This window comes from Thermobia domestica, chromosome 14 (genome assembly GCF_964235325.1).
Source record: "Thermobia domestica chromosome 14, izTheDome1.hap1.1, whole genome shotgun sequence".
NCBI lineage: Eukaryota > Metazoa > Arthropoda > Insecta > Zygentoma > Lepismatidae > Thermobia > Thermobia domestica.
In genome coordinates this window covers 5465731-5492904 of record NC_137467.1, presented here as the reverse complement: position 1 = coordinate 5492904, position 27174 = coordinate 5465731, and the positions used below count along the sequence as shown (strand labels likewise).

Genomic DNA, 27174 nt, shown 5'->3' with positions numbered 1-27174 from the left:
TGCTTCCAACACCACGTGCTGGCTGTAAACAAACATCAGACGACAACTACAAAGAAGACATTGTCAACCATCGATGACAGTCGGCAAGTGACGAAGATTCAAGCAGTTAGCAATATTTCTGGATAAAAGGAGCCGGAATACTACAGAGGGCATTAATCTCCACTCTCTAGGACGCGTGGTCTGGATTTTATTTCCCTCTCTAAGATTCCTGGTTACTGAGAGGCACCTACCTACACCTTGTCGTCTATCGCCCTAAGACGCTTTGTTATTGGGCTTCTACAATTTCACTAGTGAATCATCAAGATATCTTAGAGCAACTTATATTTTATCTGTAAAATTTATACTATTGTATACAAGAGGAAACATTTATAATAAAAATTGATGAGAAAGTCCAACAGGGTTCCTACTGATCTGGAAAAATCATTTTCCCTCACTTTCCCTGACTTCCCTGACCTTTGGCAGGAAATTTCCTGACTTTCATGACAGGTATCGGATAACGTTGACATACAAATAAGGAATAAATAACGGTGAATATTTATATATTAGAACATCTTAACTATATATAAAACTACATGAACTAACTGACATAAAATAAAGGGGTATTTCCGGTTGACGTAGAAAGTTGAAATTTGGCATGATTGTACTTTTGCGGGACTAACCTAGAGAAAAAATAACCAAAAGTTAATATTTTTAATTTTTAAGGGGTCTAAAGGGGGTATGAAGAAATTTTCCGTGTTATTTAAAAAGGTCTTTTTTGATCTATAATCTGATGTTTTAGGTACTTGGAATTGGAATAAAAACTTGAAACTCGGTACACTTGGATGTTTTCGTTAGTATTACCTAAGTAAATCATCAAAAATAAAAATCTCCAACATTAGAGTGGTTTTATGTGCAATCGAAAAATCTTTCCTATTTAATTTATACGGAACATCTTCTACACCCCAAAATTACTGGGCACTTCCTGTAGGGATACAATTATTAAATTTGTTATGATTGTAGCTTTTCGGGACTAACCCACAGGGAAATTGCCAAAACTGAATATTTTTAATCTTTAGAGGGTCTGAAGGGGAGATGAAGAAATTCCTCATGTTATTTAAATGGGCCTTCTTTTGGACCTATAATCTCGTGTTTTAGTTACTTGGAATTGGAATAAAAACTTGAAATTTTGTATGCTTGTATGTTTTCTATAAGATTATCTAACAAAATCACTGAAAACTCTTTCCCATCTTATTTATATGGGATATCTTTTACATCCCAAAATGTTTAGGCACTTCCGACAGGATTAGAATGATGAAATCTGATATGATTCTAGTCTTCCTGGACTAACCCAGAGAAAAATTGCCAAAAGTGAATACTTTTAGTTTCTAACAGGTCTAAAGGGGAGATGAAGAAACTCCCATGTAATTTAAATGCGCGTTTTCTTCTGGTAAAAAATCTTATTTTTTAGATATTTGAAATAGGAAAAGAAACTTGAAATTCGGTAGACTTGTGTGTGTAAGAAATGCGAGACCGTTGATCGAGCACACGCGGGGGTCTGGGGGTGGAGCCCCCAGCTAGCCAAAGGTTACTTTACTCTATAGAGGCAAATAGTAATCAATTCTCATACGTACATTTCATTTACCTCCGATAAAACTCTGAGCAACGTCCCATATAATGATTGACTAAGCTGAAATTAGTGTACAATTAATGTTAGAAAAAATATATTTTATAAAATTTCCCTGACTTTCCCTGATTTCAGGTCTTTTTCCCTGATCTTCCCTGATCTTCCCTGATCTGCACCATTTTCCCTGAGTTTTCCCTGACTTCGTTGACCAGTAGGAACCCTATCTAAATTCCAATGTGTATCATCTTTTAGCTCTACTCTAAAAGGATAGAATTTTACAATATCTTTATCATCTAGGAAGCCATCACAGGTCATTGTAAATTGAACTGAAATTCGTTTCTTCGTTAACATTAAATTGCTTCTTGGGGAACTTTCAAAGTGTAAAAATGATCATGGATAACCTGTCTTATTGCTATTATGTGGAACTTCTTTGCTTCCCTCGCAAAGTTGATTGTCTTTCTCTTGGGGCTTACATATTCTTTTGTGACTTCAAAGGTGAATAAAAAAAAGTTATTCATTTTACGATAAAATTTCAACTAAAAATATTTCTTCTCTCACCTTTTATTCGAAAATCTCCCCAGTAATTCGAACATCATTGAGTTCAGTGTTTTGGTATTATGTCGTATTTATATTTATAAGTGAGCATAGAAATTACTGTATTCTGCATACAATTATCGCAAGAGCTCTGTGCAATTTAAATTTGTGTAATCTTTCAGTAACGGATATATGTCGTTTAGGGACAAATTATCATGTCCCACCGATATCCGTTATTCAAAGGTTTTACTGTATGACGAAATGTTTTAATAATAATAATAATAATAATAATTTAAAAAAATGAAATGAAATCTTTCAGTTTAACGTCGCACGATTATGTCCTTCAGGCTAAGGGAGACAATGATTAATGTGAGTGAATGATGATGGAAGAATTGGTGGAATGAGAGAGTGGGAGGAAACGGGAGTGCCCCGAGAAAACCCACGGACACGATGTTGTCCACCACAAACTTACTTGGCCAGAGATCGAACCAGGGACCCTATACACCAGAGATAAGCGTTCTACCACTGGGCCACCGTGCCTCGATAATAAATCATTGCAACGGATACTAAGATAAGAAATTTAACTCATTTAATCAACAGGAATCCTACAACATCCATAAACAAAGAGTTTAGTAAAAAAAACAAACCAATATAATTCTCGTTAATTTCAGGGGGTAAAAAATATTTCTCAATTATTTTCCCATCTTGGTTTTAGCCTTTATTAGCACGCAAGAGAGGGTTGTGAAATAATGATATGGAAAAATATCGAAAACAATCGATATTAGTGTCGAATCATTATTTTTCAACGTTACTAAGCTAATTGGTGGCAGTTCTGATGCCGTTTAAGTCCAAGTTTAGCCTGCACTGGGGGTAAGACCCCCTTAACACTTCTAGGGCCAGACACAAAAATCCATAATTAATGGGTTGAATCCATAGTTTCCGGGGTCGCTTATATAAATAATCACACTCTCAATGCAGTTTAAGTCCGATTTAAGCCTTTATTAGCACGCAAGAGAGGGCTGTGAAATAATTTCTCCTGACCTTTGGCTTGATTATGAATAGTTATATCACATTTTTGTCGCGATATTTTGTTTCTCCCGAAAATGTACCAATGGGAGCCGTGCACTATATGTGATGCTCATGGTCTCACAGTAATTTGTGACAATGAGCATCATATATGATGCTCAAGAACCTGAATAGTTTAGTAATTTGTGATATCAAGCATGAGCATCATATATTGTGCTCATGGCCCCACAGAGAAATAAGGTAAGCACCACATATGATGTTCAGGGCAGTCAATTTGTTAAAGTTGATAGTGAGGCTCTCAATGCCGTTTTAGTACAAGTTCATTCTCATCGGCAGAAAGAGGGAGGAAGGGAGATGAAAAATAAAATCTCAAAAATGATCGAGATTTTGGACCCGTTTGAAATTACTTTTGGAAGACAGTTAGTACCCACATCAATTCTGGGCTTTTAATGATATAAATTTGATTAAAGGTGTATTCTGTGGTTCTAGCCTCCCTTAGACCATCCACAAATCATCCCTGCAACCAATATTTCCTACAACTTCCCATCCCTGAAAGAGGGCGTACCCCTCTTAGAGGTAGCTAGCTTTCAAGCTAGCATTAAAAAAAATATATTCTGTGGAGATAGTGTATTTTAATATTTAGGTCAAAAAAGAAAAAAGAAAAAAAGTAAAAAAAAAAAAAAAAAGAAAGAAAGAAAACTTTATTACTTACTTGGTAATAGCTTCCTACTTCGTCAAAGCAGTACCCTTCCTTAAGAACGTTGGGTGAATAATAATCACCCAGGATGTTCATTATGCAGCGACGATCCCAGTCGTCTGTTACTCGGCCGCCATAATTGATTTGCCCAGCAGTGTATGTCAAGACCTGAAATAAGATAATATTAATCAAAATATTGTAAAAGATTATGCATATTGGATATTTATTATACATCAATCTTGTAATTAATTATTATAGCAAATAATATCTTTGAAGTCTTACCTTAAGGCGATTGTATTTTCTCAAAAACCTTCAATAATTAAAAGTGTCTGATTAATTTTGGCTGATTTACACAAGCCTAGACGCGTACGCAGATAACTTTTTTTTGGAATGGTTACGAATCATGCTCTCCAGCAGAAATTCCATAAATGGATACCTGTCGTAATTTATGGTCATCAATACCTTCTAATAAACAACGTCACGAGAACCCTTAGGAAGACTCTTCAACGTTCCAGAGATCACCTATATGAACTTAAAATGAGAATCAATTAGGCTTCTTCAATCAACACCATCAGATTTGTCGATTGCCATCCAACGGAGAGATCGATGATTCACCAGAAGAGATAATCAGGATGAATCAGCGACACGCGAAAGTGACTCGGACTCGTGACGAATCCATTACGTCTACAGAGGAGTACTTTAAGCACAGTCTTCAAAAAGAAGACGACCATCTGGTTTATCTTGGAGCTGTGTGAAAGACTTTCAAGGACACAGTAAGCATAACAAAGTTTGAATTATTGAGATGTTTGTTACGAAACTGTAAATTCCATAACAAAACATAATCTAATGAATTATATGAAAAGTATCTAAAGGAACTATCCGGTTGCAATGATGTGAACAGACTTTGGGGGAGATGGCTAAAATTCAGCTCAAATCTAGAAGAGACTATGGAGAGTCTATATTCCAAAAGTAAATTTTACTAAAATGGATGGAACATAGTTAAAAAAGCATGAAGCATGAACATAAAGTCAATGGAAAATCAATGAAAAAACTGAAGTTGTCCACATATCTCCAAAACTATAAAAAGGAGATGACTAATTGAAAGCTTATTACAAAGACATAATGAAAAGCTTAAAAATGATGTATATAGCACGTAAGATAAATATGGATAGAACATTGTCAAAAATCAAGTTATTTGAGTAAAATCAATAATAATGATGAAGTTGGCATCTTCTTCGATTACCAAGGGTGTCCCACGCAGAGGTTACGTGCTTGAAATATCTCACATCTGGATTTGGAATCTCCATACTCGATTTAGCACGAAACGTGACCTTTAATCTGATCACGTAACACAGTCTGGCAAACCGAATATAACCAGTTCATTGCATTTTATTTGTATGCAACGTAATGCATTGATTTTAATGAATCTGATGATGATTAGCCATGATTACGCAAGAGAACTACGTGCTTCCGAAGGACATCATAGTAAACATCTACAGTGTTATACAAAAGCTTGTTCTTTCTGAAGTATAACTTTAGAATAACTTACATTTCGGACTCTTTCAGTCTTTACTAACATATGGCATAATCTTCTGGGGAAGTTCCCAAAAAAGTAATACATTGTTCGTGATTCAAAAAAGGGTTTTTAGAACAGGGGCCAAAATGAACGATTCGTTTAGGCCAATATTTAAGGAACTTAAAATATTGCCTTTACCCTCATTATACATATTTCGCATGTTACTCTTTGTTACAACTAACATTGAATTACTTAACACACCATCAACCCATAAATACGATAGCAGCTGTAAGGATAAAAATCTCCAGCAAACAGCATCGCACAAAGTTATACGAAAGGAATCCAACATTTATGGGTACCAAGGGGCGGACCCAGGACGGACTTCTGGGGGGGAGGGGTCGGTACGTTGTAATTTTGCTACTTAGAGCTACTTTTAAAGAGCTTCAAGCTCTGGGATGGGTTTTATTTATATATAAAATAAAAAACTTCCCTCTTCTGGGGGGGGGGCGATTACCGCGATCGCCCCCCTGGATCCTCTACTGTGGGTATCATATTATATAATAAACATCCTCTCTATATTTAAAAGACAAAACAAAGAGAAGAACACAAGAGATTAGTGTAAACATATCTATTACAACACTGCTTTTATTCCGTGAATGTATTCCTAGATCTGTAAATGAATTTGATTACTGGTAGGATTAAAAATGTCTATTTTTTAATGATTTTTTCCTTTGACCGTAGATATAGGGTAGTACTTGAAAGTAATTAGTATATATATGTCACAACTATGTATGTTTATGTATCTTTATGCCTTAACGAGTTTTATTCATAGCACAAATTCGTGCAATATGTATGATTATAAAGACGAAATAAAGTGAAATGACATTGTTAATATTAAGTTCGAAACTCCTGATGGAATAGACACACACCGATATGAATGTAAGAAAGTTTGATTTTTAAATAATACTTTCAGAAGACTATAAAAGTAGAATAAATATAGAGATTTTTACCTTGTACGGTACATCTTTGTATTCCAAGATGAACATTTGTAGCTGAGAGATACAAATCCTCAAATCACCATCCGTGAATTCATAAGGAATGTTGAAGCCCAAAGGCCCGAACTTCCTTCTTTCTAAGCAGACTCCATGGAAGAGGCAAAGCGAGAACAAAAGCAGCTTGAAGCGAGAAACTTTCTCTCCTTCTAAGTTCAGAAAATCTTGCAGTTCAGCTACCTGGCTATTATACGCTCTCATTAAGTTTGCCTACAAAGAAAAACGTTCAGTGATTGAAAACTTCTTATAAATCGTAATTTGACTTTATTTAAGTACTTTAGGGCAACTGTAGTTGATTGTTAGAAGCACTAACTGTTTAACTTTATACGTAGGCTGCTCAATAAAGACTGGTCACCAGTGTTTATGAGCTGAATACACAGCAAGGCACAAAAAAAGAAAACACGTCTGCGTAGTGGGAGAAGTGATGCATAGATCGAGCAAATTTGAAGGCTATTACGTCAGGAATGTAACCTTGGCAGCTGTTTAAGCACACGTAGTTTCAGTTTCGTATAAGGCAACATGGAAGTGGCACGCGAAGAACAGTACGGAAATTCTGTTGACTATCTTGCAAAGATCAACGTTCCGTGTGTATCCCATCGTCTATAGCCCCACTGATTTAGCCCTTGTGATTTCTTTCTTTTTGCAACTTTGAAGAAACACTTCCGGGAACGGTGTTTCGTATTTTCGGAGGCAGTGGTGAAAGCTGCGGAGTCCATTTTGAAGGATCTGTCCAAAATGGCTACACACAATTTAATACTAATACTAATACTAATACTAATACTAATACTAACACTACTACTACTACTACTACTACTACTACTACTACTACTACTACTACTACTACTACTACTAATAATAATAATAATAATAATAATAATAATAATAATAATAATAGTAATAATATGGGCCGCGGTCGCTCAGTGGTGGTCCCTGGGTCGATCTCAGCACGCGCCAAGTGAATTTTGTGGTGGACAAACACCGTGTGCGTGTTTCCTCGGGGTTCTCCCGTTTCCTCCCACTTTCTTCATTGCATCATTTTATTCATTTCTCATCACCGTCTCCTTTAGTCTAACCGGCATAATCGTGGGACGTAAAACTCAAAGACTTCATTTAATTTTTTGTTTATTTCAATACTACTACTACTACTACTACTACTACTACTACTACTACTACTACTACTACTACTAATAATAATAATAATAATAATAATAATAATAATAATAATAATAATAATAATAATAATAATAATAATAATAAAGACAACAGTAGACTAGTAGCAGTGAAATAGAAAGTCCTTACCTTAATTCCTCGCGGAGGTTCCATAGTCATTTTACTTGAATTCTGAAGAATATACACAGGAAAGGTGGGTGAAGGAGTGGAGGTAAGCCACAGACGAAAATCTTTGTGAACTGTCTCTGGGATATGCTCAACGAGACGCTCCAAACTTGGCATCCAACTAGGTGCCAAGTGACAATTCTGCATTTTCAAATAGAGAAACAACAAATTACTTACATTATTTCATTTATTAGGATCGATATAAATTCCATACTTTTGTAAAGCAATCAGAATAACACTCAATAAAAATAGATATTTATTTCAGGTAATTTCTTAATCCTATTTTTACATAATATCATGGTTTTTTTTCTCAGTTTCTGTGAATATTTGCTTTCTTAAGAATATGTACTTCACGGAATCATTCTTATGTCTCATTTGTAATTTCTTTATTTCGTAATCATAAAAGGTCTGATAAAATTTATTGGCATTTTTTTTGTTCCATCTTACAATAACATGTCATGAAAAAACTGGCATTCTCTATATTAAAATGATTCTTTCCCTCTGTTTCTACACTTTTCTAAAACAGTTCTTTTCTCCTTTACCCTCTATCTTTTTAAAACAATTGTTCTCCTCTTTCTCTTCATCGTTTTAAAACAATCATTTCCCCTATTCGTCTTTATCTTTCTAAAGTAGATTTTTCCCTTTCTTGCTGTATCTTTTCAAAACTATTATTTTCTCCCTTTCTCTCTCTAGTTTTAAAATAATTCTTTTCCTCCTTTCTCTTCATCTTTTTAAAACAGTTTTTTCTCCTTCTTTTTAAAATAATTTTCCTATAGAAGCACAAACTATAGGCAGTAACATTAGTCATATTTTCCATAAGTAGAAGCTTTGCTTTGTATATACTTAAACACAAACAATTTGCTGAGCAAAACATTATATTCATATAAAAAACTACATACATGTGACAGTTTCGTCAACTAACACTTTGGCTTCATCAGGCACTATCATGAAGCGTCTGATGAAGCCAAAATGTTAGTTGTAACACGTATGTAGTTTTTTTTTTTTTTATATATGAATATATTATTTTGCTCAGCAAATTGTTTGTGTTTAAACATTAGTCAGTATTGTGAAGCAACATAAAATCATATATTATTGCTATGTTATGTTGAAAATTAAAAGTGGAGCTTTTATACAGTTTGATTCATTTCGCTAAAAAATCAGATTACTTAAATTCATTCAAATTATTAATTTAGCTTATACAAAAGCATTTAATCTTAAGCCTACGTTTTCAAATAAACTTCTGTAACTTTTTATATTTACTTCGTCATTGTAAATTAACCAATAATGGTAAAACTACTTCTGTAACTTTTTATATTTACTTTGTCATGGTAAATTAACCAATAATGGTAAAACTAATGTTCTTTCTTTCCTCTTTAATTCTATTCTGGTCTCCAAAAGTTTCTTAGTTAAATAAATACTAGCGTCAATAGACTATTTAAACGAAACTACAGAAAACACGTCTCAATGTGGTAATTGTAGCAAGGTTTACCAAACAAAACATAAAAAATACAACCCAAATTAAAAAATATTCACTCCAAACACTTCATTATTATTATTATTATTATTATTATTATTATTATTATTATTATTATTATTATTATTATTAATAATAATAATAATAATAATAATAATAATAATAATAATAATAATAATAATAATAATAATAATAATAATAATAATAATAATAAAAGATTCATCGCAGTAAAAGCAATTTACAACAAGTCTTCAAACCATTATTTTAAACTCAAAAACAATTCACAAAGCAACTTCATTCATCACCTCTAGCAGTTTTAACAAGACTCCTGTCCAAACGTTAACTTTACTGATTTCATCAAATTTCATGAATTTGCAACCAAAAAATAATAATTAAAAAAAAAGACGAAAAAAATACATTCGTCATTCTAAACAACTACAACATCATCAAAACTCAAAAATATTTAAGGCTAGTGTTTATTCCTATCATTTTAGTTAATCTCTCTTCCTCCCTCTTTTACCTTCTACCTAACTAGTCTTTGTTTTGTTAAATAAAACTTGTTAAATTTAATTTATATTCAAACATAATGTCCTATTTTATAAAATATTGCATAAAACATTAGTTTGCATCCCGTATTACATCCTTATGCTTAAGTAATTTATAATAACCTAATTTTAAATCAGTATTTAAATCTAAGCTAATAAAACTAATGTTCGCACAGGCTCATATTAAAGAAGTCACTAGCAAAAAATACAAATGCAATTATTTAAGATTTAATACCTAATTCTATATTTATGCACATCGCAAAAAGCGCTGTATTTTCAATTTATGGTATTACCCACGTACCGGCATATGGTGGAATATGCTGTGAGTCTTACGTCGTTATATAACATATTAAAAAAAAAAAAAAAAAGGATTCACATTTTCCAATAATCCCAAGATTTTAGGAACGTTTTTGTGGAACACGGTCTTCATCATAGTAAGCTGATGGTGTTTCTCGAAGACGTTCCTTAATTCTTGAAATTATTGCGGAGTATGAAGCATTTCATTTTACTTGCTATATTCATATTCTCCTGTTTACCTTTGTGTTCTTAAACAATTGTATCCTTCCTTTCTCTCTTTATCTTTTTCAAACAGTTATTTTCTCACTTATTCTCTGTAGTTTTTAAAAATAATGATTTCCTTCTTTCCTATCTATTTTTAAAAACATTGTTTCCTCTTTCTCTGTTACTTTTTAAAATAATTATTTACACTCTTTCTCTCTATGTTTGTAAAAATTCTTTTCGTTTGTTTTGACAACAATTCTCTTTCCAGTTCTTCTGTAACATTTGATGATGATTCCAGATGCTAAATGTAAGCGTTCTGATTAAAAAGAATTCTTATTTAAAAGTCTCTTTATCTGTAAATATTTTTCTTTTCATTCATCTTTCTTAGTACTTTCATATATTAGTTTTCGAATATTTGTTTTGCTTTATTTTAAATACTACTGTATATTCTTTGTTTTGATGCCAATTAGATTTGTTACTTAAAGTTTTCGACCTCTGAGGGCACTCCTGCAATGACCCATTTCTCTGAGCCTCTGTAGGCTAAGTTCATAAAATAGCAACGTTAAACTACTCGTTGTAGAGGAGAGCAGCTATATAGAGAAACGCAAATACGGTATGGTACGATTTTTTAATGTTTTTAAGCAGATTTCAATGTACATAGAAAAACAATGACTTTTGAATTATCCAAACTTTCTAAGCTTACAACATAATATCGAGTCTTCAGAGCACAAATGTTATATGCCCATTATTTGTCAATATTGACTTTGTCAGTTATTTCGATAGTTTGATAATTCTAAGTCAGGTACACAAATATCAAATGTCCACTGTAAATAACTCCTTGGTAATATACAGTGAACAGCTGTTGCAACGCTAAAACTCTCAGCTTTGCTAAGGCTCACTTATCACTTCGAAACAGTTTCCTGAAAAATTTTAAAAATTGTACACATGACATTTGTGCTCTAACGAATCAATGTGATTTTACCACATCTCCTCATAATGGCCAAACTCCTCTAAATTTATGGCTAAATTTATAGTTAACATAATTTAGTATTAAAGCAAGCAGAGTTTTTCTTTTTTTAATAATTTTACTGTACTTATCTACTTAGGTACAGCAAACTCTAATATTCTCAATACAAACACTATTCATATGTAATTTCCACTTACGGTACTTAGTACACTTTGCTTGCGTCACTGATTAGAAATGCTAAGTATCCCTTGCAATCTTTCCTTCGTTTCCAGTTCTGCAGCTAATGTTGGCTATCGATTATTAAGTATTCAGCTTACGGCAGGTCCAGGGATTATTTATTTATTTATTTTTCAATTTTAAATTTAGGCCTGGAAATATTTCTTCCACGTTTCTCGATCTGCAGACTCCTCTTTTAACTCCCAATATTTTTTTCTATTTTTCAATCATCGATCAGTTGGGTTCTTCTTCTTCCTATTCCTCGCTTTCCTTCCATCTTTCCTTCTATGGCGGTATGAAGAAGAAAATTAGTTCGCAAGATGTGTCAGATCCAGTTAGCCTTCCTACGAAGGATGCTGGATAGAAGCGTTCCCTTCTCTCCTACCCGTTTTAAAACATCTTCATGCTGTCTAAAAGTACTGGAGAGGTTTGAGGAAAGCCTTCGGGTTTCACCCTAAATGAAGGGAAAGTCCTAACCATACCTCCTCGCGGGAGAAAGCGGGCAACTTTTTTTTGGCGGCTAACGTAGGTGGGGACCGACTGACTTCCGGGATAAGGAGTCAGCCTCTACCAAGTGCCAACAGCCTTCCCGGAGGGCGGATGAGCGGATGGAGGTCAGGGCCCCTTCTTGTCTTAGAAGCGGAAACTGTCTTAAAAGACGGATGAACCACTAGGTGGTTAACGGCATGGAGATGTGGAAATAAAATGGGAATACTACTACATTATCTTTTTCCTAGGAGAAACGACGGAGTAGAAAACAAAGAAGTTCGCATTCTAACCAAAAATATCGTCGAAACACTCACATCGAAATCAATTACAGATTAAAATGAGTTATTCTAAGGCAGAATCGGACTTGCTATTAGGGCCATGGCACATAAGCAAGAATGATACAAGTAAGATGCGTTCATAGGACAGATTGTATGGCAATGTAAAGAAGCAATACTGGAAATAGAAAGATGAGTAACGTAGAAAGGCACAACTTATACTGTTTTTGTTTACATTTTTAAAAATACGTTAATTAAAATAAATATTAACGTGCGCTACAAATTTCAAACTGAAATAACTTAATACCTTAGAAACTTTTATGCTTGGGACCAGAGCGTAGATCATCAGAAATTTGTAACACCGTGTATTAAGACAACTTAAGGATGTATCTAGTGAATTTCTTAGGATAAGAAATGAAACAATAGAAATCAATTTCTTTGGATATTTTGAACATCTCAACACAAGCTATCATGGCTCGAAATGGTCTTAATTATAAAAATCTACTAAATTGTAATGGTACAGAAACTTAACCATTATGTCTATCCAATATCGTAAATAGTTGTAACAATCACTGACTAATTCAGCTTTGGTGAATCTTCTAACGTTGACTTTTCACTATCAGATCTTAATTCAAACTCCCCGAGTCAACCAGCATGTCCCTTTTCCGGCATCCGAACGCTTCCTGGTTGTAGCGAAGAGCTTAGCTAAGGCCTTCTTATGAAATGCTTTATTCTGTTATTTCCTTATAGGGAAACTTCCTATAACTGTGGTTATGACTACGTTATCTATTTTTATTTCCTTAAACAAATACCTTGATTATTGCTTTCGTATTTTACAACAGCCAAAATAAATTTCCAAAATGTATCTTTGAATTTTGGATACTTTACAAAATTTTAAATTTTCATTAAACACAATCCTGAGAAATTGGAAATTATGATGCACAATTGGGCAAAATTATAGCTAATATTCCAACTACATTTTTACTGGCTACTCGGCATACGAAAAGGCTAGATTCATTCATTGTTTACATCTAATTAATAATTAGTTATACATACATAGGGTAGTGCAAGATTCCTTTTACAACGCTTGGGAGAAGAATGTACACATGAACACAAATAAATAAGTTTGTGTGACATTTTGTTAAATTCGGCATCATTTCCAAGTTACAAGCTCTCGCAAGTGGCGGCAAAACGACGTGTGACACCTAATTGAGGACAAAGAAAGGCATAACAGCAAGCGGTCCCAAACAGTTTAGAAAAAGTAATTTCTGAATGAAACAATGGTATCAGAAGCAGGGCTGTAGAGACGCGACGCAAGGAATTTCTCAAAGGTATCCATTTTCCGCATGTCAGTCTGTCCTCATCAATGCCCCTTGAGAAATTCCTTGCGCCGCGTCCCTACCGTCCTGCTTCTGACACCATTGTGTCATTCAGGCATTACTTTCTCTAAACTGTTTGGGTTTCTTTGTCCGCAATGAGGTGTCACACGTCGTTTTGTCGCCACTTGCGACAGCTTGTAACTCGGATATAATGCCGAATTTAACAAAATGGCAAATAAACTTTTTTGTTTGTTTGTTTTCATGAGTAGATTCTTCTCTCAAGCGTTGTAAACGGAATTTTGCACCACCTTGTATATATTTAATTGCTTACCTGAAAGAACACCCAATAGCCATTATCCATAGCAGTTTTCATCATTGCTTCCGCTATTGGACCTTGTCCTTGCCCCAATGATATTGCATTCAGTTTTTTGGTGAACCTCATCTGGAAATAAAGTAATGGAGTGAAGAGAGAGAAAGATAAATTATTTACCCCCCCCCCCAAAAAAAAAAGTAAGAACATTTTCATACGTCACTAAGGAAATGTACACTTATAAGTACTTTCGCCAAATCCTTCTCTAATAGGAAGGGTGGAGGAAAAGAAGTAAGAAAAAGAATAATTTGACAAGGGACGTCAACAGCGAGACTATTTGTTCCCGTTACAACAAGTTCCATGACCTACATATGTTATATATGAAATATTCCGAGTAAAACTTCTAAAAAAAAAAGTGTACCTCATATAAATTCTACACAATAAGAGTTTAACGCTAAATAAATTCCAAAATTAAAATAGAGGTAGCAAAAAGTCTTAAAAAAAATTGAAAATACAAAATGTAATAACAGTACTAGTAATAATAACAGAAGAAATCTGAAAACAGAAATCTGAGAGAACGTTAACTATTTCAGTTTCACGAATAAATACAAAAATGCAGTGAGTAAAGTTAAGGTTATCCTCAGTGCTGTTATTCTAATTTTTTGACAAAGGTTCTGTATATATATCTGTCGCGCGCGAGAGAGAGATACTAGATGGATAGGTAGATAGATAGATATAAACATATAAAGTAGACAAGAAAACAAACCATATAAGGTAGACAATAGCGAATTTTTTACTCGATACTACAAGTGACAAGTAAAGATCTACACAGAATTCTAATACAAGGTGGTGTGACGAAATCTTGGAAACGAATTATGCAAGATAGATGGTTGTTTAAAAGTAATGGAAAGACCTTAATCCAGCAATGGATCAACAATTATTGATAATAGTATGTACCCGTTTTAATATAAATAACCCTCACCACTACACTCATGTGATCCCAGTTCTCATTCTTGATATCAGAGCGTTTGAGATTAAAAAATAAACGCTTATACCTTGTTCTGAGAGATCATATGTTTAACCCTGTTGCTGTAAGAATTTCTGGAAACAAAGATAGTTAAACTAAAATTTACTGTCCCTGGGTATAACTGGGTGAAATTTACTGTTATGTTTGGATATAATAAACGGTTATGCGAACTCTAAATATTTTAACAATCGGTTTTAGCGAACCGGTATGAACCGGCTGAAAGCAGTATTGGTTATCTCCTCAGAGCTGACTAATATCATTAGGATTAACGTTCTTTAAGGTCTGAATATTCTAGTTCACAATACGAATGGTTGACCTCATGCACTAAATAGTAATGTGTGAGATGCAAGTACCCGAATCACAATCGGGCTAAGATCACTTTATTTCATAGCGATTATATATTTTACATTTGTCACCGGGAATACTTCCGCAATTTCCAAAACTTCAGTTTTCTTCTTTAACTACGAAACCCCCTCTTTTTTTCTTGTCGCCTTGAAGATATCATCATCATCATCATCATCATCATCATCATAAGTAGTCTGCCATTATTGACAGGTCATTTGTTGCAACTGAGAAGCGTCCATGCTCCATCGTCTTCCACTATCTCTTCGTTTTCACGTATGATTTTTCTGTTTTGATATAGTCTATTAATTGTAGATTCTTTCGCCTCCTCCCTCTCTTTCCTGCCACCATACTCTCTAGCACGTCTCTCATGATACAGTTCCTTCTTAGCCAATGTCGCAACCAGTTTATCTTTCTCTTTTCAATAATATCTAAAATTGTTCTTTTATCCCCAGCATTTCTAACACCCTCTCATTCGGTTTCTACTTGACTCAGCTAATTCTCTCCATTCTTCTCCATACCCACATTTCGAAAGCTTCCACTCGTTTTTCATCATTTTTGCGTGGCGTCCATGTTTCTGGCCCATACAGCACAATACTTCACACGAAGCACTTTATGAGTCTTTTTCTCAACTCTTTATTCAAGGTCCCACCTATCCTCGTAAAGGCTTCTTTCGCCATTCCTATCCTTGCTTTTATTTCACATTCACATTTCATATTATTACTTGATGACAAACAAATTAGAAATTAAAGTAGGAAATTCTTGGCGAAAGGGATAAATGAAATAATAATAAAAAAAACATTATTGTTGCATGCTGAAAGCGTAGCAGAACTTGTAGACGTGATAAATTATGATCAATATACTTTTCTTTGCATATGTTTATTTCTTATTGTGACTTTGTTATAAAATTTGCGGTCATTTAAGAAGTTAATAGAACTATACAGTCAGTTAATAGTATTTTATTCTTGATTCAATATATTTTTATTGTGTCTTTGTTGGTATGTCTAATTATGTATTGTGGTCTCGTTTGCAGTTGGACAATGATCAAAATAGACAGATTTTACTGTATATGAATTGTGCAAGAATTTGCAAGACAGTCAAATCTTTCAATAAATAAATAAATAAATAAATAAATAAAAAGTAAGTCATGATTTTCTAAATTTAAATTTGTTGATCTACTTCAATACAATGACAACTTTAAATATGTGGTTTTGGGATATTCTTCAAGTCAAAAAATAATATTCCTCTACCGTATCTTCATCCAAAGCATAATGTCCATAATAGATTCAACTTTGAGCACATTTCGATAAATATTCTCTTTTTCAACGAACAAATAATTACGGTTTAACGGGGGCTTCAGTAGCGTGGCTATTTCTCCCCATACCATTACCTGCCAAGGTCAATGTCCGATACCAGCGTTTTTTTTAAAGCGGTATCGCATTGCTGTTTGCGATGCAAAAACATGGAAGTGCGATACACATTGAAAAATGTATCGTAAATTGCGATACATCTTTGCATCCTGCATTATTACCACGGAAGCTAAAATAAGGAGCAAGTTGAACAAATATTCCTATTATTTCAAGAAACTTCTTTTTGAAGGAGGGTGGGGGGCGCAGTGACTCAGTGGTAGAGCGTTCACCTCCGGTGCTTGGGGTCCCTGGTTCGATCCTAGCTCACGCCGTGTGGACTTTGCGGTGGACGAACACCGTGCTCGTGGGTTTTCTCGGGGTTCTCCCGTTTCCTCCCACTTTCTTTATTCCACCATTTCACTCATCTATCATCATCACCGTCTCCTTTAGCCTAACCGGCATAACCGTGGGACGTAAAACTTAAAGATTTCATTTCATTTTCATTTTTTCTTTTTGAAGGGTCGGTTGCTGCAAGAAAAATGCCTCGATTTTGGGTTACAAAACAGTTTTCCACTCTGTCTTTCCTTTCCTAGCGGGTCATCCTCCAGACCTTCTCAGGCTTTGAGCCATCTTATCTTTGTTTCTGAGTGTGCAACAAAAGGCGCATTGACAGTAGAGAAAACAAGTTCAAATTATATTGGACCTAGCTGATATATGGTGCAGCATGAATGGAGATTGGATATGATTAGTAAAATGCAGAAGTTCGTACAGTAGATCACTGAAACAGTAACGGCATTCTTCAGCTCCGAAAATATAAAAAAATACACACATTTTTTTCTCTTTTCTTTTCGCTTTTTATTTGAAGTACTGAGATACCGGATGTCCATTTACGTCCCTTGTAAAACCCAATAAACACGAAATTAATTCACAATTCCATTCATAATGAATGGAATTGTTAAGTTTTTTTTTTTTTTTTTTTGTATTTATTGGACTTCTTTTACAAATCTATAATTACTGATTATAGTACAGAAAATGAGATACCAAATTTACAAATTGCTTTACAAATTGAAATTTGTATCCCAATACGCTAAACAAAATGTAAAAATTGTAAATTAAAAAAAAAAAAACGCTTACCGCTACATACTGTATATTACAAATTCAAAATAAGTTTTCTAAAAAATTGTAGTTCAAATCAAAATAAATTTCTAGAAAATAAGACACTAAAACAGAAAAAGCTTTAAAAATTCCTTAAAGATAAAAATTACAGTATGAAAAAATACTAACAAATCAAAATATATAACATAAATAATAGCAATAATAATAACATACCACAAGAAAGCTAATAAGAAAAAACTTCGGACTGCGTTAACTATTTCAATTTCACGAATAAAAGTGAGAATGCAGTCAATGAAGACCACACTTATTTTCCAAAATCAGGCTAAGACTTTCAGATGTTTCTAAACGTTCTCTGACGATTGAGTATTCCGGACAATCTACAAGAATGTGCCGAATACTCAGCGAGACGCTACAGTCTTTACAATACAAATGGTTATCACAACGCATTAAGTAGGAATGAGTGGGATTAGAGTGCCCGATACGCAAACATGTCAAGATCACTTCATTTCAGCGATTTGTATGCAGAAACGTTTGCTAATTGCCCGAAAGAAGTTTTGCTGAATACAGATTATTTTATTTTAACAAAAGAGACACTGACCAAAGCTTAAAACTTTACTTTATTTTAAATTATAATTTGTAACTCTTTCGGATATCTAGCATATCCTTCTTCAGACACGATCGAAATTAATGAAAATACAGACATATATATAAATGTTGTTATAACAGAGTTTAAATTCTTTCTCTGAATTTATTTTCTCTGAATTTCTCTGAAAGAGAGTAAAGAATTTAAACTCTGTTATAACAACATTTATATATATGTCTGTATTTTCATAAATTTCGATCGTGTCTGAAGAAGGATATGCTAGATATCCGAAACAGTTACAAATTATAATTTAAAATAAAGTAAAGTTTTAAGCTTTGGTCAGTGTCTCTTTTGTTAAAACAATTAATCCAAAGCCATGAATAGTCTTACTACAGATTATTTACGTTGGCTTGGCTTCAATTCTCTTTCAGTGAGAACACATCTGTTACAGAAAGTAGCTACTAACATCCAGACACGTAAGAGAGTGCATTGCAACCTTTGCCAATGCAGCGTTACTGTCTGCCATGTCGGTACGTTCGTTTCCGCGAATACTATCCCAGCATCCTGCAAACACTGACGACATAGCCATGTTGTTGTAGCTGATGGCATAATAGATTAAAGATAATATTGGATACATTTTAAATGGTTGAAAAACTTACTGTACCTCTAGACATCCTATAATACAGTTGACAACGACAAACTATTACAACAACCCACCATCGTCTTGGTCAAAGTAAATTTGGAAATAAAGAACTTAAAGGAGCAGTTCGACTTAGAAATGCATTTTTTACAATTTATTTCCATTTGTAGAGTTGAAAATTCTAAAAGGAATGGTGTTTGTTTGATCGCGATACGTTCAGTCGTTAGCGAGTAACAGAGGAAGAAAGATTTTGTGATGACGTCATAGGTGGGCAAGGAGCGAGAGCAGGCTTACATACTACACAGTGCCAAGCATTTCGTTTGTGAGAGGTGCGGTGGCACGTTCTAAGTGCGGTTTCCTTTTCCAGAACTGATTGCAAAGACTTACAAATATCATCTGCATGTAGAAAATGATATCTGATGGTGGGCTGTACAAACGTTTTTATAATGTTATAAAAGGTATCCTATAAAGCATGAGTTCAGCGTTTCAAAGAAAAAAAAATCGAAACCAATGTGTAAATAGATGGCGGACGAGATTTCTGCAACACCTAAGTACCGTTTATTTAATCATTCTTCCGATTCCCAAACATAATTCCGATTCCGTATGTTCATTTTCACGTTTTGTTGCAATTTTTAACGCTGACCCTATAATTTTTGTGCTTCAAGGTATGTACAGGAGCGTAACATATGAGGCAAAAATGAAATAACATCTGTAAAGTTTGCCAGAATACGAAAAACACTTTACGGGTTAAATTTCTTTTATTCTCATAGCTGTCCGCGGAACAACTCTCATCACCCGTTTCATCATCATTGTCACATGATACAGAGAAATTAAACGATGGATCAATGTCTTGAGGAACAGTCATCGTCACTGATTCCTTCTACAAGCCGGTATATTTCACTCCCTAATTCACATTGTACAGCTTATTTCCAAAGCAGTATCTTCAGAATCATGAGTGACATCGTCTCTATTACCCTCTAATGCGTCGTCTTGACTACAACCATCAATTGCGTCTTGTACGATATTTGTACGTTGGTAACTGGACATAGATCGGTGCTTGTTCAATGGCTCGTATTATAAGCCTTTCAATAATATACTTGAAACAGCATTCTTTCTCAGTTTGCGTGTAAATAATTTTCCTGGCATTAACCAGAAGTGAATCTAGACTGTAAATACTATTAAAGGTTTATCAGCTGCGTACAAGGGAGTGGTTGCTGACTCACATTGAGTTTCTAGCGTATCCCACCCATGACGTCACCATTTACGATCCATCAAAAACAAATGCCTGTAGAAGCTGAACGAGACGGCCTATTAAGATATAAAAAAAATACGGGTCTCTTATGTTTTGTTTCTCTTTCTATTGCACCAAACTTGTTTTTAACTCGAACTGCTCCTTTAAGCTAGTGAGCACTTAACATTATGAGTTTCTTCTCAGTTCATAGATAAAGCAAAAGTATATGCAGATGGAGCGGATGAATTCTTGAACAAATAGATTATATTATGCGTAATGATTGTATGTTGGAAGCGTTTAGTGATTTATGTAACCGTCGTTCCTTTTTAAGTAACTACTCTTCGCAAGATTGATCATATGTTCATTTTTGCTTTTCTTTTTTGTTTCACGCAATGAAGTGTTTCACCTGTATACGGTATTCAAGGATTCACCCATACCATATGTGTACAGTTTCCAACATTTATGACTTGGCAGCCGTGGAAGCTTTCGAAGGAAGTCACAACTCTAAGCATTTAAATTTTATCGCAATACACCGAAGGAAGAAACCTAACTAATGTAGTAAGAGAATTTACCTTATGTACTTGTACACATCTTTATGAAGCTCTATGAAGCCACCTCTCTTTAGATTATTATTATTATTATTATTATTATTATTATTATTATTATTATTATTATTATTATTATTATTATTATTATTATTATTATTATTATTATTATTATTATTATTATTATAAGTATTCTACCTTTTGGCAGGTCCTGAGACTAATGAATTTTTCTTTTTCTTTCTTACTTTTCTTTTCCTTCTTTCTTTTTCTTTCAATTTCTGGGCTTAGAAATGTTTCGTCCACACTTCTCGATCTTCAGTTTCCTCTTTTAACTCCCAATATTTTCCTCTATTTTTCAAATCATCGATCAGTTATGTTCTTCTTCCTATTCCTCGGTTTCCTTCCATCTTTCCTTCTATGACGGCGCTTTCCAAGATGTGTTCAATCCAAGTGGCCTTCCTACGAAAAATACTGACTAGAAGCGTTCTTTTTTTTCCTATCTGTTTCGAAATATCTTCATTTATTACTCTCTCTCTGTCCATTTTATCTTCTCCATCTTCCTCCAACACCACACTTCGAAGCTCTCCAAATATTTCCTCTCTAACTTCCGTAATGTCCAAGTCTGAATCATACAGTCCAATGCTCCATATATAGCACTTGACCAACTTCTTCTTAAGTTCAATATTGAGCCTGCTAGTTAAGAGTGATCTTTTCTTGTTGAATGCCTCTTTGGCCATGGGCAATTCTTCTTTAGCTTGCAGAAAGAAATTTTTTTAATTTTTACTGATCTGACTTTCCTCAAGAACCGCCTCTATTTTGGAAAGAAACTTAATAGTGTGAAGTGCTAAGCAAATAAGTTCTTTATTTCCAATCTACTTTGACGAAGATGACGGTGGAACACTGAAACAGTTTGTCACTATCTACAGCAATATTGGATGATTATACTCGTAGGTTGAGTTTTCAACTAATGCAGTAAATGGTTAACATACAGTTAATCAGTTCCTTCGAGATAAATGCAATTTGTTTTCTTATTTATTTATTTAATTATTTATTTTATGAATATTGAATTTTGTGTATGTATGTAATCATGTTTCTGCAAGATATTTGTACTTTATTTCGTTATACCGTTATACTTCGTACTTAGAACAACTACACTAATGTACTTGTGTTATCCCATGCAATAATGTAGCGTGGTTTGAAAGTTGTTAAAATACTTGACGAAAAGTGATCGTGATTCGTGCAACATAGTCTTGCAACATAGCCTGTGCAATGCAAGGAAAGAAAACAATATAAATGCTTCTGCTTTATGTGAAGTATTACTGCTTCAAATAAACAAGTGTAAATGGACACGTATTAACTGTAAATTCACTGAATCAAATGCCAACTTAAGTTATCCATTTAATCCACAACAACAGTCACCGTACTGATTCAAAACGTTAATATTGCAGAACGCACTCAATAAATTATACTACTGTTTGTCCTTTTAACATTCGAACCCAAGAGAAACGGGAATGGGGAGTGGCGGTGACTTCATAACGAGGAATTACGTAACATATACGGTTTACCAAATATTGTTAGGGTCATCAAATCTAGGATTATCAGGTGGGCAGGTCATGTAGCCAGAATGGAAGAAAGTGGGAACACTTTCAAAGTTTTAACTGGAAAACCAATCGGAAAACGACCACTAGGAAGATCTAGGCGCAGATGGGAGAACAATATTAAGATGGAACTCGCAGAAATAGGAATACAAAATAGAAATTGGATCCAGTTGGCTAAGAATAGAAGTCAGTGGAGAGCTTTTGTGAACACGGCATTGAATGTTCCGTACGCCATAGAGTTAGTTATATGTGCTTTTATAGCAAGAAAGAAATGGTATCTCACTTGCGTGTTAACAGTACCCATAATAACATTCTTTGTTTATTTTCGTCACCATTTAAAAGATGCTAAATACGACTAATAGATTTCTCATTTTTTTCTGTTTTGGTTTTGTTCAAGGCGATTTGTACTTTGACTATTGCTCTCGACTCCCGAAACTCCCCGAAGAATATCTTAATCAGCTATGTCCCCATTATATCGCTATGTTTCACATTTTTAATATACTCGCAACAGTTGCTTCTGCTGTGAACGATGTGGGAGCGATTGTGTCTCCGTCCCATTCTCATGCGCCTAGTAGACAGCTGATAAGAGTCAGCCGTTACTGCGTTGTATGAGGGGTTAAACTTAAAATACTATTACTGCTTACTTGATGCTTATACGACAAATAAAAAAAATAAATAAATCATATATTAATAAAATACAATGCATCAATGATTGGCAACATTATTTTGAGTTTGTCGTATAAATATTTGGATAGATTTAGCCGTATAGCCTTATAGCCGTGTCGCCCTGATTCTACTTCCCATTATGTTATTATTATTATTATTAAGTATTCTGCCTTTTGGGAGGTTCTGGGACTAATGAGATTTATCCCTTTTTTATTTTAATTTTGGGCCTGGAAATGTTCCTTCCACGTTTCTCGATCTTCAGCTCCTTCTTTTAACCTCCAATATTTTCTTCATTTTTTTAAATCATCAATCATTTGTGATCTTCTTCCTATTCCTCGTTCTCCTTCCATCTTTCCTTCTATGGCGGTATGAAGAAAACAATTTCTTCGCAAGATGTGTCCAATCCAATTGGCCTTTCTACGAAGAATGGCTAGAAGCGTTCTTTTTTTTTCTTTCTTATCTGTTTCGAAATATCTTCATTTATTACTCTCTCTCTGTCCATTTTATCTTCTCCATCTTCCTCCAACACCACATTTCGAAGCTCTCTAAATATTTCTTCTCTAACTTCCGTAATGTCCAAGTTTCTGAATCATAAAGTCCAATATTTCATATATAGCACTTGATCAACTTCTTGTTAAGTCCAATGTTGAACCTGCTAGTTAAGAGTAATCTTTCCTTGTTGAAGCTTCTTTCGTTATGCAATTCTTGACCTGATCTCTTTGGTGCAGTAAGCGTCTCTCGTCAAAATACTTTCCAGATACTTGAAACTATCGACCTGTTCAAGTTCCCTTTGTTCTACTCTGATCCGTAAGGGCGTGTTTCCACGGGCTATTCTAATGACTTTCGACTTTTCGATGTTAATTTCCATTCCATACAGTTTTCCAATGTCAACGATTTTGTCAATCATCTCCTGTAGTCCTCCTTCGGTTTTAGCTATTATAACCGTATCATCTGCATACCTGATCTTGTTAATGATCTGCCCTCCAATCTCGAAATCTCCAATTCTCATTAATGCTTCCTTCATTAAACATTCACTGTAAATGTTGAATAATTGGGGCGACATTACGTTATTTTGTATAAAATTGACAAGTGTAACTCTGCACAAAATTTACTTCAAATTAAGCAACTCAGATAAGTAAATAAAATTACTAAATATAATCACATTAACTGCAACGCAAAATGAGAATAACTTATAATGTAAGCTAAGTACCTAGTGAGACTACAGAATATTTGTTTCTTTACAAAAATGTTTTCATCGTACCTTATCTGCAAACTTGTAAAGATCTGAGGCGGGATCAGTTCCAGCAGAAATCACAAAGACAAGAGGACATGTTGGGCTTGATTCTTTAAAAATGGCTGCCAGTTCAGTTGTCTGTGGCTCCACAAATCTCTCTCCAATATTGTACATAACGAAGTCTTGCATGCAATTTGTCACTTTGTCTGGTCGAATGCATTTTATGATTATCATATGTTGGAATTCATCCAATTCATCATCCCAAGGATCAGGAAATTTTTCTCTGGAAAGAATAATTCAGTCAAAATCAATGTAATCCCATAATTAATTTTAATAAGAAGACCGGGATTCCTTGTTAGTATTTGTGTTATTCTGTGTTAGCACTATGTTGAAACAGTTTTAATTACTTTTTTTAATACGAAAAATATTTAAAACAGCATGTGACGAATCTGATATATATATGTATATACAGGGTGTTAATGAAGTAGACCGACAAACTGTAAGAGGTGATTCCTCACATCAAAATAAGAGAAAAAGTTCATATGGAACTATCGCGAAAAGTGCATAGTCTAAGAGTTACGGCTGTCCAAAATCGCAAAAAAGCCAAATTTCAACAGGCTCTATTTCGAATTCCGGAAACTGTGGATGGTGGTTCTTATCAGCGTAAAGGAAGCCACGCACACACAATCCAAAAGTGCATATTTCATCAATTTTCAATAAGTGTACAGAGTATTCCCTACAAGGTGTAATTTTCAGATATGCTGTCAATAGAATTTAGATATACCCTGATTTCGAGGAGGGTCCAAAATAGGCAGGATGTAAGCCTTGACAACAATGGACATCCATTGCTTCAGAGGGGAGTCGGAAGTGTTAAGAACCGGAAGCTCTGTTTTTTTTTTTTTTTTTTTTTTTTTTAATAACGTGTGATATGATGTATTTCGTCTGGTATAATTCACGTTTTCTCCACTTGTAAGCGTCCGACATTGCGCCAAATGTTTTCATGTGCACTGCTATCAAGGCTTATCATTTGCTAACTTTGGACCAATCATAAAGCCAGAACCTATCTCAAAATTCGGTTGATGGCATATCTAGGAATTTCACCCTAGAGGGAATATTCTGTACATTCAATTGAACATTAATGAAATATGTATTTTTGAATTGTGTATGCGTAACTTCCTTTACGCTGATAAGGACCACCATCCACAGTATCTCAAATTCGAATTTGGCTTTTTCGCGATTTTGGACAGCCTTAACTCTGAAACCATGCACTTTTCGCGATAGTTCCATATTAACTTTTTCTCTTATTTTGATGTAAGGAATCACCTCTTACAGTTTGTCAGTAACACCCTGTATATATATATATATATATATATATATATATATATATATATATATACAAGGGCGCATCCAAGGGGGGGCTATAGAGGCTGTGCCCCCCCCCCCTTGACCCTTAGGTATACACTAGATAAAATGGACTTCAATCCTGTTTTACACTGGAAACTATGGTTTAGCCCCTCCCTTGATCATTTCCTGGATCCGCCACTGTACAAAATGAAAGTAGACTAGTAATCACGTTTCTGACATGCCACTTTTTTGATATTATATGTATTTTTATCGGAAAAGTGGCATGTCAGAAAAGTGATTACTAGTCTACTTTCATTTTGTTTCAATAAACGTCTTCTAGAAACTAGTTTTTGTCTTGATTGATTGATTGATTATGATTTTGTCTTGATTAGGCAAATGGCAAGCACATGCTTTTCATTAAAAATTGAAAATAAAATGTCTATGAAATTGTACTTTAAATATAGGTTTAACAAAATACGAGATTAAACATATAAAGATCAATGAAAATTAAAACAAACGTTGTTAAAAGGCTAAAATAATCTATATAAATAAAAACGGAATTGACTATGTTTGTGAGTTAATAAGTCTTGAACCACCGGAACAATCTCGATCAAATTTTCAACATAGATTAAGTTCTGGTCTGAGATGGTTTTTATCGTATCACTTTGACGGTGCAACTTAGGGAGAGGGAGGGGGAATTTATAAAAATGATCGAAAAAGACCGATATTACGACCGAATTCATAGTTTTTGAGTTGATTTTAGTTTAACGTCCCTTTCAGCAGCGAGGCTATATGAGACGTGGACCTACTGATTAACGTGGAATCCGAACCACATGAGTTCCCTCCGGGAATCGAACCCAGGTCTCACACGTCATAGTTTTCGAGGTCACTGAGATGAACAGTGACACATCCGATGTCATTTAAATCCAAATTCAGTCCTCGTAATTTTTATTTATATAAATTACTTATGATTTTCTGACTTTTCATTATATATTATTTGTTTCTATGGACTTAAGATCGATTCAGTAATAGTAAAAAGTGACTGACTAACGGAACATATAACTAATTTTTCTTATTTTAACCCAGTGAAGCGTGTAACTGACTCTAGTGAACAAGTTAATAAAAAAATGTAATACAATAAAATAATTTTAAAAAATATCAATAATAGTAGCACACAACACCAAACATCTAAAAAGGAAGATTTGAGAACAAGTTAACTATTCTAATGTCATGAATAAAAGTGAGAATAGGCATTAAAGACCAGATTATCCCCGAAAATCCGATTAATATTATTAGTTAGTGCTAAACGTTCTCTGAAGTTTGAATAAATTCGGATAGTCTACAATAACGTGCTGAATATTCAGTTGACGTCACGCAGTAAATGAGAGTATATGAAATAAGAGTGTCCGATACACAAACGCGCCAAGATTGCCTCATCTTAATGACTAGAACACGATGACGCCTTTCAATTGCTCAGAATACTTCAATAGAATTAATGAGGCATGGTGGCTCAGTGGTAGAACACTTACTTCTGGTGCATGGGGTTTCTGGTTCGATCCCCATCCAAGTAAGTTTATGGTGGACAACATCGTGTTCGTGGGTTTTCTCAGGGTATTCCCGTTTCCTCCTACTTTCTCATT

General features: G+C 34.3%; 1 protein-coding gene across 1 annotated transcript in view; it reads right to left on the bottom strand.

Annotated features, from left to right (window-relative positions):
* LOC145670651 (dynein axonemal heavy chain 1-like) overlaps nucleotides 1–27174 on the bottom strand; it is a gene marked incomplete at its 3' end in the record, with an annotated part of 1762390 nt that overhangs the window by 20977 nt on the left and 1714239 nt on the right. Inside the window, 5 exon segments of the mRNA XM_081739441.1 lie at nucleotides 3876–4028; nucleotides 6387–6638; nucleotides 7728–7904; nucleotides 13881–13991; nucleotides 24218–24473. Of these exon segments, the coding sequence (XP_081595567.1) occupies nucleotides 3876–4028; nucleotides 6387–6638; nucleotides 7728–7904; nucleotides 13881–13991; nucleotides 24218–24473 (949 nt within the window).